The 22,226-nt window shown below is 49.9% G+C and overlaps 1 protein-coding gene across 1 annotated transcript in view; it reads right to left on the bottom strand.

The window, feature by feature from the left end:
• Positions 1 to 648: 648 nt before the first annotated feature.
• KCNB1 (potassium voltage-gated channel subfamily B member 1) overlaps positions 649 to 22,226 on the bottom strand; it is a 90,923-nt gene continuing 69,345 nt past the window's right edge. The window contains exon 2 of the mRNA XM_042930713.1: positions 649 to 3,417. Coding sequence (XP_042786647.1) covers positions 1,411 to 3,417 — 2,007 coding nt within the window. The 3' untranslated portion in view covers positions 649 to 1,410. The remainder of the gene's footprint in view (positions 3,418 to 22,226) is intronic.

Genomic DNA, 22,226 nt, shown 5'->3' with positions numbered 1-22,226 from the left:
ACTGAAAACATACCAACAGCTGGTTGACGAGAAAGAGAACAGAGTAAACACCCAGTGCCCACCACCTACTGTATTCTTCCGAGACGCGCGTGTCTCCTGCACACGGGACTCTGTGAGAGGCCCCACTCCAGGGCTCAAGTACCCTTCCTCGCAAGGGGGCCAACAGGAAGCTTCAGAGGGACAGGGAAGGAGCCCACAGACTTCAACGTGGCAGACAGCAATACCCGCACAACATCACCCACCGTGGCCCGACACAGGCATGTAGTTAACAGCCCAACTGTAGTCCCAAAAAGTGGCCCACGGGAAATAGTGCTTGTTTTAAAGTGCAAGATGTTGACACTGTCCCTGGTAGAACCTATTTTTGAAAAACATAAAGTGCTTTTTATTTTAACTTTTTTTTTTTTAACTTGAATACCACAGGAAACAAAAAAGAATTTCTATCATAGTAGATGCTTTCCCTGCTGCCACAGGAAGTATTCAAAAGTCTGAACTGGGCATTTCAATTGGGGATTTTTTTTTTTTTCCATTTTTGCAGGTAAAAAAAAAAATCAGATTTTATTCTGTTCTTCGGTAACATACAGTCTCTTTGAATAAGCTACTTCTTTTGCATATTTGACACTTCCATATCTTTTGAGGCTATGCTAGTGATGTACAGAGAGGGTTTTCCTTATACAACCCTAAAGCAATGTTCACAGTTCACACTGTTGGCTGAGTGCCTGCCGTCTGAACCCTTCCCACGTTGCCAGGGGGCAATCAGAATCAGGAACAAGTGGTGCAACTCACCCTGATGATATCTCAAAGTTAAATCTCAGGTACTACGGAACACTGAAGTCGATGACGACATTTGAGGAAGGGTTTTGCGCTGGGACCGTGCTTTATGGCGCAGAAATTTCCCCACGACACAAGCATCCTCTGCAGCCTTCTGACAGTGGGATCCATCCAGGAGGCGATGGACAGGAGTTCCTAGAGGTGGCTGGGCAATGCCCAAAACGAAATCGGTCAACCCGGCCACTTGTTGTCCGGCGTCCGTCTCCAGCCGAAGCCCAAGGGATGGAGATGTTGCCCCCTGAGGCTGCGATGGAGAGCCGTGACAGAAAAGTGGGGACTAGGTGGGCTTGGTGAGGTCTAGCATGTGGTAGTGGTGGCTATGAGTTCTGCCCACGTCATCTCCCAAAGAGGGCAGCAGAGTTGTCACAAGGAGACGCCATAGCCTGTGGCTTGGCCCACTTCATCCTGCTGTACCTGTCACGGCTCTCCAGGCCCTAGGGAGCCTCCTCTGGAGTCTCTCTTCTGCCTGGGGGCTCTGCAGAGCCTGTCTGTCTGAGTTCGTGTGGAAAAGCTCTGCGGCAGGTAAGCTGAACGGCACGCCTCTTAGGTCTTGCCACAGGTCTCTGCTGCAGGTAGGGTAGCTCAGAGGCTCTGATCCCGTGTGCTCCCGTGGGCTCCTCCCCCTGGCAACACGCGGACGTCGGGGGAGATGTGGTTCTCGAGTTTGCACTTTTCCTGACCACTGGGGCCTTTTCCAGTCAATGCTTCTGTAGAGTAAATACAGTTCTGCCTTAAGAACTTAGGGGACGTGGGTAAGGGGGAGCTTTCAAAGTGGTTCTTCTCTGATCTTGTCCCGACGCTGAACTTGGGACTGGTGCTCACATGCACGCTCTTGGGAGGGCTGGAATCTACACTGTAGAGAACCTGCCCCTCATCGTCTGTGTCCGCATCGATGTACTGGTGGATACCTGCTTCGAAGTTGAATGCTATTGCTGTGTGTTTCTCAGGCGACCGGGGGGGTGTCCTAGCACTTGCTGTGGTATAGATGGAGGACTCTGGGCTCAGTACAGGCCTGTCCAAGAGTGTGGCACACTCTAGCCCAGCGACAGCAGCTGCACCCCCCCGGTTCCTAAGAGGGTCATGGTACATCCCCAGAACGGGGACTAGTGGACTGGGGTCACCCTCCATGAAATTGACTTTAAGTGCTCGTAGCTTCAGGGGGTTATTCGTCTTCATAGAACTCTTGGGGCTCTCAATGAAGAAAGAAGAGCATTGGCTGGCATCAGGGGTGGGGTTGGCCTCCACAAATCTCCCACCACTGGCACCCAGAGCTCCCCGCCAGCCCACCTCTGGGGCCATGCTACCCCCAGTCTTGCTGGGGAGTGAGGCCAAAGGGCTGTGGGAGAATCTGGTGGCTTCGGGGAAGTCTGTGGCACAGCTAATGAAGCTATCGATGCTCGACATGCTTCGCATGTCGATGACCCCTTCTGTACGAGTGGGCAGAGGGGCTACAGGGCTGGGGATACTCTCCATTTCAAGTTCTTCCTTTGGTTTGCTCTGTGTTGTTGACTCCTTGGTATTGAGGATGGGTTGAGATTGGGTCTTGGCCATCTTATTGTACATGTCTTCCAACTGCTGGACGTTCAGGTGCTGAGGACTGGAAGATGATCTGGCCTTCTCAGGGGATCCCTGCTCCTTGGTTTCAAAGGACTTACTTGAGCTAGTTTCAGATAGTGTCCTCTTTGTCCATTTCCATTTGTTGGGAGACAAGTGATTATCTTGTACTTTGTCCTTCTTACTCATATTTTCTCCATTTTTCTCTACCACAATGTCCATCATCTCGATGCTCCGGGCGAAAGCATCTTTCATGTTCATGGAGACAATGCTGCCATTCCTCTTGGCTCTCTCCAGAGCCTCTCTCCGCTTGATTGCTTTCTCCTGCCTCTTCTGCTCCTTGTAGAACTCAGAGAAGTTATTGACAATGATCGGGATGGGAAGAGCAATCACCAGGACACCTGCAATGCAGCAGAGTCCTCCGACAATCTTCCCCAGGAGAGTCTTGGGGTAGATGTCTCCATACCCAACCGTCGTCATGGTGATGGTGGCCCACCAGAAAGAGGCTGGGATGCTTTTGAACTTGGTGTCATCCTCGTCCTTCTCAGCAAAGAAGACGAGGCTGGAGAAGATCATGATGCCCATGGCGAGGAAAAGGATGAGCAAGCCCAGCTCATTGTAGCTCCTTCGCAGGGTGAAGCCCAAGGACTGGAGGCCGGTGGAGTGCCGTGCGAGCTTGAGGATGCGGAGGATACGCATGATGCGGAAGATCTGGACCACGCGGCGGACATTCTGGAACTGCAGCACACTCTTGTTGGATTCGGTGAGGAAGATGGTGACATAGTAGGGCAAGATGGCCAACAAGTCGATGGCATTGAGTGGGCCCTTGAAGAACTTCCACTTCTTGGGTGAGGAGAGGAACCGCAGCAGGTACTCCATGGTGAACCATGCGATGCACACGGCCTCCACGTGAGCCAGCTGGGGGTTGTCTGTGGTCTGGCCGAACTCGTCAAGGCTCTGCAGCTCGGGCAGCGTGTTGAGCGACAGGGCAATGGTGGAGAGGACAATGAACATGATGGAAATGATGGCAAGGATCTGCAAGGAGAAGAGAGCGGGATTTAGTTACCGACCTCCAGTAGGATGATCATCCTAACACCCTGACTCTGCGGGGTGCCCCTCAACAGTTCAAGGGCACTGTCACATCTCACTTGTCACTTAATGACTGGTTGTTGGAGCTAAAAAGATCATTTATTCAAGTCCATTTTTGTTTTTTTGAATCCATTCAAAACCAGAGCCCGGAGACTGCAATGATTTCAAGCTAACTGTTCTAACCCGAGGGGTCAGCAGTGAGGACACAGCAGGTTTGAAAGACAGCGTGAGGAGCAGCAATTTAAGAGCTTGGACTCTGGTGTCAGGTTGTTTTGGGTTTAAATCCCAGCTCGGCCACTTCCTTACCTGGAGCCAGGTGTTTATCCTAAGCCTCAGTTTCTTCATCTGCAAAATGGGAGGGCAAATACAGTGTCTATTTCAGAGAGCTGCTATGAAAAGTCAATGCGTTAACGTGTGCAAAGTGCTTAGGACATTTTCCAGCGGCACATGGTGAGTGTCTGATAAACACCCGCTATCTTCGTGGGGGCGACCTCTCAGCCCTCACCCCACAACATGCCGTCAGCTGAGACCACCCAGGCTCTGCGTGGCTCAGCTGGCCTTTGTTTCCTGCCCTGTCCCCAAATGTCCTGTTGTGTCCTGTGAGCAAATGCATGTGAGAGTTTTCCGTCCTTTGCAATCAGTCCTCACGCACAACACAGGGTGGTCAAGCCTACGTTTTTACTTCGACCCCTCTCTTGGGGTCTCTCCTGCCATGGGTTCCCAAACGTCACACTTCTCTGGCCACACGCCATTTTTGGCCGATCCCACATGTCTGTGTCCCTTCTTCTCCATTCAGTGAACTCCGATCCATCTTTAAAAACCCAGCCCACGTGACCCCTCTCTGTAGAGGTCATTCCTGGTGGGACTGGCCGCTCCGTCCTTCGGGGTCCCTCACCACTTCGCCTTCCCTTGCGTGCTTTCACAACGCATCCCATTACAGAGGCGCGTGTGTTCATCACTGCCCAGAATCCGCGAGCTTCCGGGGGACGAGGGATGGGTTCAGAGCTTTGTCTCTGCGCCCCTCACACTCCCAGCACCTAGTCCAGGGCAGGGGCTAGTCCAGGTTCACAGAGTGACAAGCGGAAGGAACAGGACCAGAATCCAGTGGTCCATCTGGCTACTATTCATTGATCATGTACAACATGCGAAGCACTTTGCTAGGCACTGGGGGCACCATGAGCAGCAAGAAAGCCCTTTCTCCACCAGCCCAGATGCCGAAAGGATGTGTTATACGTTTCTCCAACCCCAGGTGCTCTATCAGCTTCCTGGTTTTTTTTTTTTTTTTTTTTTTTTTTTTTTTTTTTGCTGTACTCATGTTCAACGTATTCTGTGTCTTTTATTTTTTATTTTATTTATTTTTACTGTTTTTTTTTTTAAATCTTTGAGAGAGAGAGAGAGAGAGAGAGAGAGAGAGAGAGTATGAGCATGGGACGGGCAGAAAGAGGAGACAGAGGATCCAAAGCAGGCTCTATGCTGACAGCAGACAACCCCATGCGGGGCATGAACTCATGAACTGTGAGATCATGACCTGAGCCGAAGTCGGACACTTAACCGACCGAGCCACGCCAGGTGTCCCCCCCAAGTACCCTGTGTCTTTTAAACAAAACTTTTGAGTGTTAATACCTTGATTTGCACTCACCGGAAAAGTAAAATTCTGTAATCACTTTATAAAAAGAAATATCCGATACACAAAAGTAGGTCAAGTTTATATATATTTCTGAACCATAATCAAAAGAACACCCACGAACCCACCACCCAGGCAAAGAAACAGGGTACACAACAGAAATGTTGACACTTCTCACAGGTCCTTCCCCACCCTGTGGGTAACCAGAAATTTTTCTCCTCCCTTGTCTTTTCTGTAGAGTTTTTTTTTTTAAGTTTATGTTTGAGAGAGAGAGAGAGAGAGAGAGAACTCGAGCAGGGGAGGAGCAGAGGGAGAGGTAGAAAGAGAATTCCAAGCAGGCTCCACAGTGACATTGCAGAACCGATGTGGGGCTCAAACCCACGAACCGTGAGATCACAACCTGAGCCGAAACCAAGAGTCGGATGCTTCAGCAACCAAGCCATGCAGGTGCCCCATCTGTAGTGTTTAATGCAGAGGTAGATGGCCCTCACAAATTGGTACTGTGTCTTGCTCAGGACTGACATCCTACTGTATGTGTCCTTTTGCTGCCTGTACTCTTTACTCAGTAGTAAAACAACAACAACAACCACAAACACGGCTCACCTTCTCTGTTCTATTTTAGTCTCGTCCTGAGAAATGACATTTGCAAAGATGCTGAGTTTGGGTGCCAGGGAAAGGTATGTTAAATATTCATTAACATAAATATGTGCTTATTGGAATAAAGCATTTGGGCAGCATACTCTGGCAACTCCTGCACTGAGTTAGGAGTGTGGGTCCTAGAGGTAGAGCCCAGCTGGGTGGCCTTGGCATTGAAACTTTGCCTGCCTCACTTTTCAAGTGCGTAAAATAGGGATATTCTAGTCATTCATGACTGGGGATGATTTTGACCCCCCCCCCCAGGGGATATTTGGCAAATTCCACAGAAATTTTTGGTTGTCGCAACTTGGGGGAGGAAGATGCGATACTGGCAGCCTGTGAGCGGAGGCCAGGGACGCTACCGAACATCCTACTTTGCACGGGACAGCCTCACAATGAAGAATCACCTGGCTCGAAATGTTGATAGTACCAAGGTTGAGAAACCCTGGGGAATACTGGTAGCCAGCCCCTTATAAATTGTAGAGTGGGGGACAAGGAGATTATGCACGTAGAGTACCAGCACAGGTGGGCCTAACTTTGTGGGGGCGGCCAGCCAGGGTCTTGGGCCGAGCCTGGCAGGCTGCGGTTCTGGGCACTGACCCCCCAGCCAGGAGGGAGCCTGCAGGAAAGGAGCTGATTCCCGATTCCCGGGGAGCCTGTTCCTTTAACAGCTGGGAGGTCCCATTTCCCCCAGAGGCTGGCAAGGGAAGCCCGAGCCAGTTTCTAACCCCTAGACAACTCCAGGGAAGGCCCACATAATTGCTGTTCTGCTGACAGACGCATGAATTATGCACCCGGCATATTATGTACAGTCCTTAGGGCTTGTTATTTTAAGGCGGGCACCACCTTTGTACCTGAGAATGGGCCCTCCCCGTCCCTCCTCTCAGCCTCAGGATGCCTAGAAAAGAAGAAAAGGGGGCGGAGGCCTCCCTGGGTCCTGGGGGAGGGCTGCCTGCTGCTCAGGGCTGTGTTGGGAAGGTCAGAGCACCTCAAGCCTCCTTCCCCGAAGGCAGCATGCAGGGTCTTTCTCTGCACCCTCTCCTGGCCCTGCCCACGAGATAGTTTTCTTTCCTGAACCCACTGAAGCCTTTAGAGTCAGGGCCACACTTCCCCAGCCAGGAAGTGGCTGGGGAACTTCCAAATGGGTGTTGAACCTTCTGTGCCTCAGTTTCCTTATCTGTAAGACTGAGGGGTGGGGGAGGAGGTGTCCAGGGCAAGGCTGCAACGAGAATTCAATGAATTCTCAGCTTTTATTGCTATTATCCCCAGCCTTACACTTATTTATGAGCTGGTTTTGAGTCCTGCCACTATCATCCCAAGCTGTGTGGCTTTGGACAAATCATTGCCCCTCTCTGAACCTCCATTTCCTTCTGTCTAGAATGCAGATGAAAGCAATTGAGCACGTACCACATAACAGCCACTTAATACACATTATGTTACTAAGTTATTACCTGGGTAGTTTATCATCACCCCCACCCCCAGCCCCTGGACTGGTTGCTTAGGTCTGTGGACCCCAGTGCCTGGCTAAGGCAGCAGACATCCTACAAGCTTGGGCTCTGTTCTCAAACCCAAACAGTTTTGACCCAGTCTCCGGATGGACCCCAGGGATGGGGGGGCCGGCCAACATCCAGAGCCCTCCCAGGTTTTGCTCAAAACTCTGTCTGGGCCTCTGCATCCCCAGCCCTGTTTGCCTGGGATCTGAGCCCAATCAGGTTTGGGCAGGACTCCAGGAACCCGGGGAGCAAAGGCAAAAGCCGGGACAAGGGACTTGGAGGCAGTCCTCAAATTCCCTCCCTGTGAGGAGATTCTGGATCCTGGAACCCACCTGTCTGCACCAAAATGGGGGAGGAGGCTCGGGCTCTCTCGGGGGAAGAGAGCAGCAGCGGGAGTCCTCAGGGTGGGACCCAGGGGGTGCTGGAGCCAAGCCCTCCTCCTGATTGTCGGCTCTGGTGGCTGATCACGGGGATGCCCACCTTTGGCTCAGCAGCTATAAATACAAACTGTTTATCATTTCCTGCACACATTCCCCTGCTCTTCCAGGAATGTGAACAAGGCACAGAATATCTGTGCATAAAAGGGCACAGGCTCCTGTCTGAAAGATGGGGAGACTCAAGCAGAGAGGGAAGGGACCCTTTCATGGTCACACAGCCCACTGGGGTCAAATCCATACAGTGACCAGAGGCTCTGCAAGCTGAGAGCTGTTCAGGGCTTGGAAGCTGCCCCACCCTTTTTAAAAAAACAAACGTCATAAACAATTCTTCTAATTTTAACTCCAGTATAGCTAACATACAACAGTTCTCTTAGTTTCAGTGTATGATACAGCGATTCAACGATTCGATACGTTAATACATGACTCGGTGCTCATTGTGGTAAGCGCGCTCTTATGCGGAAACTTCTTCATGCACAAGCACGTTCGTAGCAACATTATCCGTAAATTAAAAAGTGGAGTGAACCCAATGTCCATCACCTGATGACTGGATAAGCCGTGGTCTATCCACACAGTGGAATAGTATTTATCCAGAAAAAGGGACGAGGTGCTGACGCCTGCTACAAGGCAGATGAACCTTGACAACATGATGCTACGTGAAAGAAGCTAGGCACAAAAGGCCACATACTGATTGGTTCCATTTAAATAAATTATCCAGGGGCACCTGGGTGGCTCAGTCGGTTAAGCGTCCGACTTCGGCTCAGGTCATGGTCTCACGGTCCGTGAGTTTGAGCCCCGCGTCGGGCTCTGGGCTGACAGCTCGGAGCCTGGAGCCTGCTTCGGACTCTGTGTCTCCCTCTCTCTGCCCCTCCCCTGCTCATGCTCTCTCTCTCAGAAATACACATTAAAAACAATTTAAATAAAGTGTCCAGAGAAGGCAAATCTACAGGGATACAAAGCAAATTAGTGGCTGCCAGGGTGGGACTATGGATTAACCGTAGTCAATGGGCATGAGGGATCTCACTGGGTGATAAAAGTGTCGTAACACTGAGGTAAGGGTGATGGCTGCACAACTTGGCAAATTCACTAAAAAAAAAAAAAAAAAAAAAATCACTGAGCTGCACACCAGAAGTGGGGGAATCGTATGATATGTAAAATAAGCCTTGGTAAAGTTATAAAATTTTTGCTTTCCATAAGGAGTATCCCATTGCCTTTTTTATTTTAAAAATTTTTTTACATTTATTTATTTTTCAGAGACAGAGCACAAGTGGGGGAGGGGCAGAGAGAGAGAGAGGGAGACACAGAACCCGAAGCAGGTTCCAGGCTCCGAGCTGACAGCACACAGCCCGACGCGGGGCTCGAACTCACAAACCGTGAGATCATGACCCGAGCCGAAGTCGGACGCTTAACCAACTGAGCCACCAAGGCACCCCTGTTTTTGTTTTTGTTTTTTTTTAAGTAGGCTTCACATCCAGTGTGGAGCCCAATGTGGGGCTCGAACTCATAACCCTGAGATCAAGACCTGAGCTAAGATCAAGAGTTGGATGCTCGGGGCGCCTGGGTGGCTCAGTCGGTTAAGCATCTAACTTTGGCTCAGGTCATGATCTCACAGTTTGTGAGTCTGAGCCCCATTTTGGGTGAGCTTGAGCCCCACATCAGGTGGGCTCAAGCCCCATATCGGGTGAGCCCCGCTTCTCTCTCTCTCCCTCTCTCTTTGCCCCTTGCTAACTTGTACCTTCTCTCTCTCAAAAAAAAAAAAAAGTCGGATGCTCCACTGAGCCACCCTATCCCGCTGATTTGTGATGTTCACAGTCATACCGATAGATCATAGGAGAGAAGCAAAACTCCAAGCAAGCCATAGCCCTGCCGTAAACCCTGCAATGGCTCTCCAAGCTCTCGGATAATGTTCTAATTCTCTGCATATAGTTGGCATGTGTTTACTGAGCACTTACCAAATGCTATGCTAGTTGCTGGGGATGCAGCATGGATAAGAAAGACCATTTCCTGTGGCCTCAAGGGGCCGCTAGGGAGAAGTGGACAAAATAACCCGTAGGCCCAGAAAGAACAAGATGATGTCAGATAGTGTTACGTACTACACGTTACTGAGAAAAACAAACCAGGGGGAATCAGTGGAGAGGCAAGGAGGGCTGTCCACGTGAGGTTGGGTAGTCAGGGCAGACCTATTTTGGGAGGTATCCTGGTTGCTTAGACTTGAGGATGATCAGTGCGTCGTTCAAAGATCTGAGCATGCCAGGCAGAAGGCAGAGCATGTGCAAAGGCCCTGAGGTGGGAATGAGTTTGGCCTGATCAAGCCATAGAAAGAAGCTCAGTGTAGGTGGGACTGAGTGAGTGGGAGGGAGAGTTGGAGGAGATGAGGTTGGAGAGGCAGGAGAACTGATGAAGAATGATAAAGAGATTTGGATTTTTATATTGACTACCTCTCTTCTCTGTCTCCAGATTTTTCTGAATTTCCCACTGCATGTTCCATACCGAATCCTGCCGTACCACCATGGTTGCTCATACGTTGATATTCTCACCATGCTGTTCCCTCTGCTTTCAGTGCTCTTCCTCCCCCACTTCTCCTGGCTGCTTCCTACTGCCCCATGAGGCCCCAACTCAGGGGCCATTGCTCTAGTGAGCCTGCTCTGACCCCCAGGTCTAGGTTGGGTGTGTCCATCCTCCAAAGCCCCACATAGCACTGATGTTGCTGAGGTGGAATTTTCTCCTCTGTGCCCTGCAAAGAATGTCAGCTCCTGAGGACCCAGGCTGAGTCTGTCTTCCACTGCTGTGGCCTTCGTTCCTGAAACAGTGCCTGGCACAGCGTATGTGCTCCCTAAATAGTTGACGAATGAATGAACAAGCAGATGAATGAAATGGAGGCCCAGAAAATGAAGTGACTTTTCCAGGGCCACACAACACATGAGAGGTAGATCTGGTCCGTGGGTGTCCTGAAGAGGTTTTCAAGGACACAGGAGGAGGCAGCTTCCGGACCATCAAACCTTTCGCTCCTTTTATGGCCCTTCCGCTTCCGCAGCTTTAAAGGGGGATTACAGCCGGGGAGTTTTAATTAGAAGGGTCACTGGTGCAGATCCGATTAAAGGGATTGGGAGCAGGCTGATGGTCTGTCCCCCCTCCCCGGCTGGTGGGGGCCGGCAGTGGGGGATAGGTAAGAAGTTGGAATCAGAAGCCTGCTGGTGGCGCTCCTGGGCACAAAGGGACGGGAATCCAGGGATCGTGTGCTTGGACCACAAAAGAGGAAGGCAGAGGCCTTGGGGTGAGCCAAGCAACAGCGGCCTTCGCCATCAGAGGGCAACCGAGTCACAAAGGTGGAAAAGGCAAGGTACAGTGGCATGGCTGGGGGCATCCTAAGCATTATAAACCAGAAGCCTTGGGATAAGAAATTTATTTTTACTTATTTGCCTAAGTTTCAAAATGGCAAGATTTCACATAAAAATCTAGATTTTCACATTCCCTTGGAAAATCAGATGTACCTACACTCACCCTGCATTCCCGACAGCAACCACTGCCAGGAGCTAAGGAGCAGCTGCCCCTTTAGACAGGGCATGGGCTCCCCAGTTTCCCTAGAGGCCCCTTGACTCCTTTTGTTATCTGTCAGGTCACGGTACGGGTTGGGCTTGCAGTTCTAGACCCACTGACACAATATCGAAGATCGTAACCACTTAATGACTTGCTATTGTATATGAAGAACTTTCCAGACAAGATTTGCATCTAATTGCACAAGAAAGGAACCTAGGGGGTCACCCTTGTCCCCATATCCAATCCCCCACCAGGTTGTGTCCATTCTGGCTCACAAACATCTTTGGGTCTGTTCCATTCCCTCTGTGAGCCACCACCCTGCCCCAAGCCACCATCACCTCCCACTGGACCACTGCAAACAGACATCTTCCTGGTTTCCCCAAAGACACTCTGGCTCACTGTGGCAAAGACCACTAGATGTCCTCAATCTCTGTTCTTCCTTCTTCCATTGTAATAAAGTTTTAGCTAGACACGAGCTACCCAGAATGAAGACTACATTTCCCAGCTTCCCTTGCAGTGCAGTGTGGTCATGTGACTAAGTCTGGCCAATGGAACACGAGCAGAAATGAAGCTTGTCTTTGTTTCCTCTTTCTTGCTGGCTGGGAGGCAGATGTGATGGGCTGAGTTGAAGCAACTATCTTGGATCTGAGACGGAAGCTAATCCCAGCCCTAGCCTGGCCCTTTAGTGAAAAAGTTTGCCAACTCCTGGTCTACCTTATAGTATCTATCTTGTTTAGGCCACTGTATTTTGAGGTCTCACTGTTACAATCACTTAGCCTATACTCTGCTGAACTCTCCAGCCTCATCTTGTACCACGCTCCCCTTTGCTCTTTCACTCCAGGTGCATGGGTCTTCCTTTGGTCCCTCACGGTTCTCATGATCCTTCTTGCCACAGGGCCTTTGCCCATGCTGTTTCTTCTGTCTGGAATGCTTTTACCTCCGCTCTGTCTGGTCAGCAGCTAGTCATCCTGCTTAGCGCAGGCATCACCTCCTCCAGGAAGCCAACCCTGACCCTGATTTGATCAGATCAAATCCCTAATTACAGGCTTTCTGAGTACATGTCCTTCTATTCATAATGCTGTCCAAGTTGCAATTTTACAATAATGTCCACCTCTATAGAATGTAAACCATTTAAGGGCAGGGGTTTTGTCTGATTTTTCTGAATCTTGAATCCGCAGAGCACACCATAGATTCCTGATACGTATTTACGGAATGAAGAAGCATTCCATCCCAAAACCCACCTGCAGGTTGTGCTGTGCCCTTGCCACCGTTTTATAATTGGGGAAACTGAGGCTTGGGAAGACAACATCCAAAGTGACAACGAGGGAAGTGGCTGAGGCAGCGTTTCATACCGTATGTACTAGTCTCTAAAGCCCTTCTTTGTTTTAACACACGAGGACCTTTCTTACCCTAGAATCCTGGGGTTCAGGTTATAGTTTTTAACGTGTCCTCACTTGAACCATCTCCCCCAGGTGACCCGACTCTTCTCTGGGTTGGGCATCCTTCGCCTAACCGGTCAGTTAAGCTCCCGTGAGCCCTGTCAAAGCAGGGATTCTGGGAGCTGGTGACGTAACAACCTCCTGCCCATCTAAGGACAATGTCTCTGGTGGTGGTGGTGGCGGTGGAGACCTGACTCTGGTCCCTGCAGAGGAAGGGGGTGATAGTGAGAAGCGTGATCAGAGCAGTGTCCTTCCTGCCTGAGGGATCGCCAATTCCCTGTATCGGCTGAAGGCGTGCGGAACTGAGGAAGGGACCGTCGGTCTCAACAGTGATGAATGGTATCGGTCCATCCATGCTGCAGAGAGCAGTGTATTGAATAAAAAAGGAAGAGAACAGGAAATGTTAGGTAAGGATAGTGTCCACGGGTCCTGCTGAGCCACAAAGCTGTCCCCTTGCCCCCTGAATCTGGCAGGATGGGGAGCGGGGCGGGTAATGTTTGAGAGCCTGGCCGGGGCAGCTGGGGGTGTTAAGGGAAGCTAAATACATTAGTCTGGATGCTGGGATTGGACACCACTCTGGCTAATGTCAGAATGATGGTTCCATGAGTGTTCATTCTCAAAAATAGCCAGATTTTCTGGTTAATGTCCAATTTACATTTAGAAGGAGACAGTGGGGTGGCGTAACAAGAGATCTTTCTCATGTAGCATTTTTTTTAATGTTTAGTTTTGAGACAGAGAGAGAGAGAGAGAGAGAGAGAGAGAGAGAAACAGAGGATCAGAAGCGGGCTCCATGCTGACAGCAGAGAGAGCTCACGTGCTCACAAGCCGTGAGATCACGACCTGAGCGCAGTTGGACACATAACTGACTGAGCCACCAGGTGCTTCTTTCATGTAGTATCTTAGTCTCACTAGAGACTCACGCTGAGGTTAAATGGATGCGTACCTATTCTGGCGGGGCATCCTGAGGCAAGTGTCTTCACATCTCTGGTCTTTCTCACCGAACAGCCACTGAGAGTCTGCTGGGTCTCCAGCATAGCTCCTTTCCAAGCGGTGACTCGGGGAACCGGTGGCTCTGTCCTCTCGATCTGTGGCCTCCATTCTTGCCAAGGCAGGGGAAGGGATAGCCTGGAGAAGTCACACTTGCCCGTGACCAGAAATGATACAGGTCATTCCCTCCCCTGACAGTGAGGTCTGAGATCTACACCCTGCCTCCCTCATGGGGAGGAAGGAAGCGCTCTGAGACCTATAGAATGCTTCACGAAGGCTAAGGAGATGGCCTCCAATGCAGGTGTGTGCAACGTGATGCCCTGGGGAGGTGCAGGATGAAGTGGCTGGCACCTGGCGAGGAAGTCCTAGACGCCTGCCAGCCAGCATTGCACCCAGAGTCAACAACACTGCAAGGCACACCAACAAGAGGGTAGATGTCGCACTGAGTGTTCTCATAATAAAAACAACTGGGACAGATTTAATGAGAAATGATAACATTAGAGGCAGATTTAAAAAAAGAGAGAAAATACCGGCATTTCTACTTTTCAATGTAAAGAAAATAAGGGGGCGCCTGGGTGGCTCAGTCGGTTGAGCTTTCGACTTCAGCTCGGGTCATGATCTTGCGGTAAACGAGTTCAAGCCCCACGTCGGGCTCTGTGCTGACAGCTCAGAGCCTGGAGCCTGCTTCGGATTCTGTGTGTGTGTGTGTGTGTGTGTGTGTGTGTGTGTGTGTGTGTCACTCTCTCTCTCTGCTCCTCCCCTGCTCACGCTCTCTCTCTCAAAAATAGATAAACCATTAAAAAATTTAAAAAAAAAGAAAGAAAATAAGAAATCCAGTTTTACTGACATTGAGTCCACGTATCAACTCTGGCATCCTGTTCACTCTGTACATGAGACAGCAGTAGGGGAAACAGAAGTGCCCTGAAGGAGGCGAGGGAGACCTTGGCTCAGCGGGTTGGCAAAGAAACCCTCATATCTTTGCAGCAATGCAGTGTATATATGCCTGGGGTGGAAGAACCTTCTAGCACTCACTCCTGTCTGGCTCTTGTCTTCTTCCCGGGCACGTTGGAAGGCTCTGTTTTCTCTGTGCAGAAGGTGTGGCAGGCTGTGGCCCATGGGCCGTGTGCAGAGATGATGTAAGTCGCTTCTGGGCTGAGCGTGAGTGAATGTGGTTGTCTTCCTGTCCTCAGCAAGAATGGAGGTCTTGGGCACCTGGATGGCTCAGTTAGTCGAGTGTCTGACTCTTGATTTTGGCTCAGGTCATGATTCCAGGGGCATGGATGGAGCCCCACATTGGGCTCTATGCTGAGTGTGGAACCTGCTTAAGATTCCCTCTCTTGTTTTGTCTCTATCTCGCCCCCCCCTTCTGCTCCTCTCCCCCCCCCCACCCCATTCCTTTCCCCTGCTTGTGCATGCACGCTCTAAAATTAAAAAAAAGAATGGAGGTCTCATGTTGAGATGACAGCTATCGGATCCTGAGTCACCACTTGGAAGAGAGCTGTGCTGCATGGTTCCCGGGTCCTTAGTGGCAATCACACAAGTGAGAAACAAAACTTCAATGTGTCAAGTCATGAGATGGTGTGTTTCTTCATCACTGCAGCATAATCTAGCGTATTCTGGCTAATTCATCTAGTTGAGTTGGAGTGCAGATTCTGTTCTCCATTTTTAAGCAAACTAGTCCTTGCAGGCAAAGACAAATGGCTTACAAAGATCCTTGTAAAGAAACAACAGCTTGGAGCAGGTATTAGAGATGTGAGCCCAGGTAAGCATCAAGATAAGAGCTAAACTGATACCCGTCCTGGTATGAGCCCATTGGGGACTGACAACAAGAGGTTAAAGACAATGATGGTCTCATCAGATCAGACAAAAAGTTAACTAAAAGGGTCAAAATTACCAGGAAGACTCTGTAATCTGAATTTCTGAATTTCATCCTGTCTTTTACAGTGAACCCTGTCTTCATTCATCTATCGAACACAGAAAGAAGGCATGATAAATGAATAGAAAAATGAATGAATAAACTAAGTCCAGCAGGAGGGAGGCACTAGAATGTATCGGTTAAGAACTTGGACCTGCATTTTAATCCCAGCTTCCCAATTTTCCAGCTGTGCAACCTTGGGAAAGTTACTTAACCTCTCTGAGCCTCAATTTCTTCATCTGTGCAATGGAGATCACCATAGTTCCTACTTCATTAAGGATTCAATGAGATGATGCATGCATGTGGTGCCTGGCATGTAGTAAGGGCCCAGGGAATGTTTGCTGCTTACTTATTTTAAACTGGAAGAAAGACGCGAGCTCAATGTAAGACCATTCTAATGCAGGCACTGTTACAATAAGCTATTATTACTATTCATTGGCAGGGCTACTGAAGAAAAGGGTGGAGTTGGTGAGGTCTGGGTTCAAGTCCTGCCCCTGGACAATCAATGTTCCCCATGGGCCCCTTACACAGCTGTATTAAGTTTACACAAGAAACTTCACCTCTCTGAGCTTCCATTCCCTCATCTATAAAAAGGGAATAATAATATGTACAAGGTCAGATTTTCATAAGGATTAAACTCGCTTGTTCATTGGTCCGTCCATCCATCCATCCATCCATCCATCCATCCATCCATTCGTTCAATGATGTGCCAGGTACCACCTGAGGTTCCGGATACAGCAGCGAACAAAGCAGGCAGAAATCCTAGCTTGTGTGGAGCTGACCATCTTATAAAGGGAAAGGATACACAGTGAACAATAAAAGATCAACAGGATAATTCTGGGTGATGCCAACTGCTTCGAAAAAATTAAGCAGGTTGGTAGGAAGGGAAATGACTAGGAGATGTGTTTACTTTACCTGAGGTGGTCAGGTAGGGCCTCTCGGTGGAGGTGACATTTGAGCGGAGACTCGAATAAGGAGGAGCTGCGCATGTGACCATCACCAGGAAAAGCATTCTAGGCGGAGGGAACAGCAAATGCAAAGGCCCTGAGGTGGGAACAGGCTGGGCCAGCGTGGTTCGAGTAGGGCAAGTGAAGAGAAGATGCATGAGGCAGGAGAGGGAACGGGGGCAGAACTTCAAGGGTCTTCAGGCCTCCCACGCACAGTGCAGAACACCGTATGGTTCTCATTAATATAGTTAGGAGTAGTCTTCCTCTGACTCCTTCTTAATGCCCCACTAAGGGCCCGCTTTGGAAAATAAGGACAATCATTCTTGTGTCCAAGAAGAGTCCCTCAGATGTTCAGATACTCAGCCAGAATCCCCCCCTCCCCCATTTTTAAAAAACTTTATTTTGAAAGAGTGTGAACAGGGGAGGGGCAGAGAGAGAGGATAAGACAGAAGCCCAAGCAGACTCCATGCTGTCAGCCTGGAGCCTGATGTGGGGCTTGATCCCATGACATGACCTGAGCCAAACTCCAGGGTCAGATGCTTAACTGACTGAGCCACCCAGGCGCCCCCAGGGTCCCCCTTAATGTGCTGTTTTCTCTTAGTGATTTTCCAACCACTGAAGTCACCCTGCTCCTTGGCTGTAAATTCCCACTGGCCTGTGCTGTACTGGGAGTCGAATCCAACCTCTCTCCCCGCGGTAAGATCCCATCGCGGTGGTCCCTATACGGCGCGCAACGTCCTGGATAAAGTCCGCCTTACCGTCTAGAACAAGTGTCATTAAATACCTTTTCTTTAACACCTTTCTTCTCTGGATCCTCTGTAGCCTCTCATTTTCCTGTTATAAAAGAGAAGTCAGCAGAGCCCTCAGCATGATTCCTTTGCTGTCCCTTGGGCCTGGAGAGCCCCTTTCCCGTCCCTTCTTGCACACACAGTTGGCTTTGTCTTTCTTTCAGGACTTGGCAGAAATGTCATCTCAGAGAAGCCTTTCCAACTTTTCCCCAGACTGAATTACATCCCCTTCTAATGTGTCACTCAACCCTTTCATTGTCCTTGTCATAGCAGTCTTTAAGGGAGGAACTAGGTCTTGTCACTCTCTTTCTTAAAACCCTCCAGTGGCTTCCTCCTGCACTCAAAACAAGGTCCAAACTCTTACAGGGCTTACAAAGCCCTGCCTGATCTGGCCCCCATGTTGACCTCTTAGATTTGCTCTTTCCCACTCTCCTCCAGCCACACTAGCCATCAATCTGCCCCTCAACATGCCAAGATCATCTCTGCCTCAGGACCTTTGCACTTGCTATCTTCTCTGCCTGTGATGCCCTCTTTCCAGATTTCTCTAAGGCTGGCTCCTTCGTATCCCTCATATTCCCTCCTTACAGGGGCTGTCCCTGACAACCTGATTCAAAATAAATACCCCCCGGGGGCTCTTGTCTGTCTTAGGTGGGGGAGCAAGCGACTCAGGGTTATAGGTTCGAACCCCATGTTGGATGTACAGATTACTTAAAAATAAAGTCTTAAAAAAAATAAACTCTTCCCATTACTCATTCTTCCTACATTATTTTACCTCCTTGGTGATTTGTCACAATTTACAGTCATTGTGTTTAGTTATTTGTTCACTCATTTATTTTCTGCTTTCCCACCGACCCAGATTAGCACTGTGACGGCAGGGACTGTATCTGTCTTGCAAAGCTGGATCCCCACGGGCCGGCACAGAGGTCTGGTACGGTGTTGGCACTCAACGAACATGGATGGGTAGATCAACGGATGGTTGGAAGGATGGGTTTAGAAGGCATGGCCCAAGTTGGACCGCTCAAGATGCAATGTTTATCGAGTCCTCACCCTGTACGAGGCACTATGATGAAATACGAGCTTCAATCAGCAGCTCAATGTCTAATAACAATGACATAATAATAACAGCCAAAGTGTATTGGTTCCTCCCCATGGCAGACACTGTGTCCACTACTCTACATAGCTCGTCTCATTTACTTCCTTTTTTAAAAAAATGTTTATTTATTTTTGAGAGAGAGACAGAGACAGAGCACGAGCGGAGGAGAGGCAGAGAGAGAAGGAGACACAGAATCCAAAAGAGGCCGCAGGCTCTGAGCTGTCAGCACAGAGCCCGACGCGGGGCTCGAACTCCTGAATGGTGAGATCACGACCCACGCAGAAGTCTGATGCCCAACCGACTGAGCCACCCCAGGCGCCCCTTGTCTCATTTCTTCTGATGTCAACCCTAAGAGGCAGATACTCTCAGAATCCCAGGCTCACAGAAGTGAGGCTTCATGGAGGAGGAATCATTTGGGCTGGGCTTTGAAGGATGGATTCCAGCAGGCGGGATGGGAGGAGGACGAGTTTAGGTAGAGGTAACCGCGGGTGCAGAGGCTTGGGAGTGGGGAATGACAGTCAACGCAGTATGGCTGGGACAGGTGTGCACAGAGAGAGAAGGCTGGTAAAAGTGGAAGCCACCACTTAGTGAGTGCCTACGGCATGCCACGTCCCAAGGCATTTGCTCATAACCATCCCAGGAGGCAGGGCCTCTTTTCATTTCCATTTTTCAGAGGGGCAATCTGAGGCCTAGAGCAACTAAATAACTTGCCCAGAGTCACGCATCAGAATTAGGATTGAACTCAAGGCCGCCCAACTCTGGGGTCGACACGCTGGGTCAGAGAGGTATTCACGGGTCCAAGAGGGAGAAGACAAAGGCAACCTTTTAGCTGAGCACGTACTAAGAACCAAGCACAACATATTATCTTGTTCAATCCTTACAAGTACCCAGGAGGCATTACTGCAGCGGATATGATTTTGGGCTGCTTAGCGTCATTTTTTGAGCATCACCCCACGTCCACTCTCATGTACTGAGACAAGTTGCCTTTACTCCCCAGTCCCAGTGGGTAAGAGTGAGACCCAAGTTTACCATTTAGGATAATCCATACCCCTAAACCACAGTTCAGTAGTGTGGACATGACTCACACTGGCCAATCAAGTTTCATCCTGGGTTTTTTTTTTTTAATTTTTAATGTTTATTTTATTTTTGAGAGAGAGAGCACACGCGCGAGAGAGTGAGTGAGCGAGAGAGCGCATGAGCAGGGGAGGGGCAGAGAGAGAAGGAGACACAGGATCAGAAGCAGGCTCCAGGCTCTGGCTGTCAGCACAGAGCCCGATGCGGGTCTTAAACTCACAAACCGAGAGATCATGACCTGAGCCGAAGGTAGTGTTTAAATTACTGAGCCACCCAGGTGCCCCTCATCCTGGGATTTTTCTCCTGGAATTATTGTGGAAGAAGTGCTCCCTTTCGTCACGGGCTACTGACTTATCAGGATGTCAACCTGCAGAGGCCAGCGTCCTCATTGGCCCTCTGGAAAGAATCTTCCAAAGAATATAGCCAATGCTGAGGGACTTTGTGCCAAGGGACAAAGGCAGGTTGCTGATGACCCTATTTAAGCACCTGGATACAGCCATTCCTGAAGCCAGTCTCCCTGGATTTTTCCAATGACATGAACTGATCAACACCCTATTTTGATTAGGCCAGTTTGGGTTGGGTTTTTGACCCTTGCAAATAAAAAGTGACCTGGCCAACAAAATTGTCATCTTCATTTAGCAGGTGAGATAATATATTCATAGAAGTAAAGTGACTTGCCTAAGATCCCACAGCCAGGAAGTGGTTGAATCACACTGAGATATCACAAAGAAGGTAGCTGGCATCTAATAGGTCCTCCACAAATACCATGTTCTTTTCTTCCACTGACCAAGAAACGGTGGAGCAAAGGACTGGAAAACATATACCATGTGGAACCCTGGAGCTCCAAGCTGTTGGGCAGATTCTGGGTTCCTTCTGGAATCCTCTACACTGCACTGGGGTCTGGCAGGAGCAGGAGTTGGCAAGTAAAGTGAACTAGCTGCCAGGATGTCTGCATGTGAACAAAATTCCTGAGGTCCCCACTCCTCCAAAAAAGGCCCTCTGAGGGTCCTGGCTGTAACCCAGGGTTTCCAGGGAAAGACCTGAGGTCTTAGCACTTACTTACTTACTTATTGATTTAAAGTACAGTTGATCTTCCTTCTTTTTTTTCCCCTTTTAATTGACCTAGCACTTCTTAGAGACTTACACTTGGTAGGAGCTCGCACAGATAACAGACTCAGGACTGCCGAAGACTCTGTGGTCATTCGAATTTTTCAAAGCTCCTTCACACTGGAGCTGACCAGCAAGTAAGGGGTTAGCCTGCACAGTCTGATGCCGGACTTGGAATTGGCTCGTGGCAATCCTGGCTCGTGTGAGCTTGGTGACCTCCGATATGTTACTTAACCTCTCTGAGACTTGGTTTCCCCTTGAAATGGGGAAGGGGCAGATTAGGAAGAAAGAGTAAGACAAAGCACACAGACGCTCTTAGGACAGACACTGGGACCTCTTCCGCTTTTGGGCCACGCTCATGGGTAACGAAGTCGACTCTCTGAGCCTGAGTTTTCTCATTTGTGAAATGGGTGCTTGTGAGGCAGCAGTGAAAATCGTGGGTGGAAAATGCACCCAGGGCATGCCTCTTGGTGCCAGGGAAGGGTGAGTGGCCACGCCACGTGTGAATCGAGGCCGCCCTGCCAGCTGGAGGGCTCCACCTACCTGTGGGCAGGTTGTTTGGGCCCACACACTGGATTATTTGCCAACACTTATTTCCCCTACGAATCCAGATTTCCAGCTTCTCAAAAAAAGAAAAAAACAAAGCTGTAGCTCTGGCTACTCTGGACGTGTCTTCCTCGGTGGCAACCGGGCAGGATCTGAGCGCCAGCTAATCCGGGCCTGTGCTTTTAAAGTCTTACACACGGCCCGCAGGAGTTGTTTATGAGGCCTGCTTGGCGTCTGCGAGGGATCTCGGTTTGTGAGCCTGGGAATAAATCATTACAAGTGTGGCCAGCGATGAGGGAAAGGATTGAACAGTGCCAGGGAAACAGTCACAGCTTCCTCAGAATGCTGGGCCTGCAGCTGGGTGCACGGTGTGCTCCGAATCAGGCAAGTGGGGACGGGAGCCCCTCACCCATCTGTACTGTGGCCTGCTTGTCCTGGTCTGCTGGGAAGCCAGTTGCCGCTTCCTTGGAGTCCTTGGCTGCGTGTTCTCCCCTGTCTCTCCTGTTTCCAGACTTCTTGAAGCCCCTTCCCATTCTCCACCACCTGCTCTGCTGGTAAAACAAAGTTATGACATAACAAACAATAGAGTGCCCCAGGAGGGCCTCTCTGAGGAGGTGACATTGGAGTGGGGATCTGACTGACTGAACCACCCAGCTGCCCCTCATCCTGGGATTTGATCTGAGGACAGGGTGTTCCAGGAAGAGGTAGCAGCAAGTGCAAAGGCCCTGAGGCAGAGAAGAGACTGACATATAAGAACAGAAAGGAGAACAGTGTACCAGGGACATGGCCAAATGTGGGTTTATAGAGCTTCCAGCTGTGTTTGGTAACAGACTGTAGGTGGGTTGGAACAGATGCAGGAATCTAAGTGAGGAGGACTGGCAGGTGTCCAGGTGAGGGACTGTGGCTGTTGAGAATAGAGAGGACAGATTCAAGGCATATTTTGGAGGTGGAACTAACCAATTTGCTGATGGCCCAGATGTGTGGGGTGAGGCAAAGAAAAGTCAAGGAAGAGTCCTGGGTGTTGTTGAGAGTGGCATTTCCCGAGATAGAAGGACGGGGCGGAACATCCTGAAGAGGCTGGAGGGGTACCTGGGGTCAAATCAGGACAGGTGGTGAGCACAGGCTGAGGGGTCTG

Source organism: Panthera leo, chromosome A3 (assembly GCF_018350215.1).
Source record: "Panthera leo isolate Ple1 chromosome A3, P.leo_Ple1_pat1.1, whole genome shotgun sequence".
Classification (NCBI taxonomy): Eukaryota; Metazoa; Chordata; class Mammalia; order Carnivora; family Felidae; genus Panthera; species Panthera leo.
The sequence above is the reverse complement of the archived record's forward strand: the minus strand, read 5'-3'. Positions and strand labels throughout refer to the sequence as shown.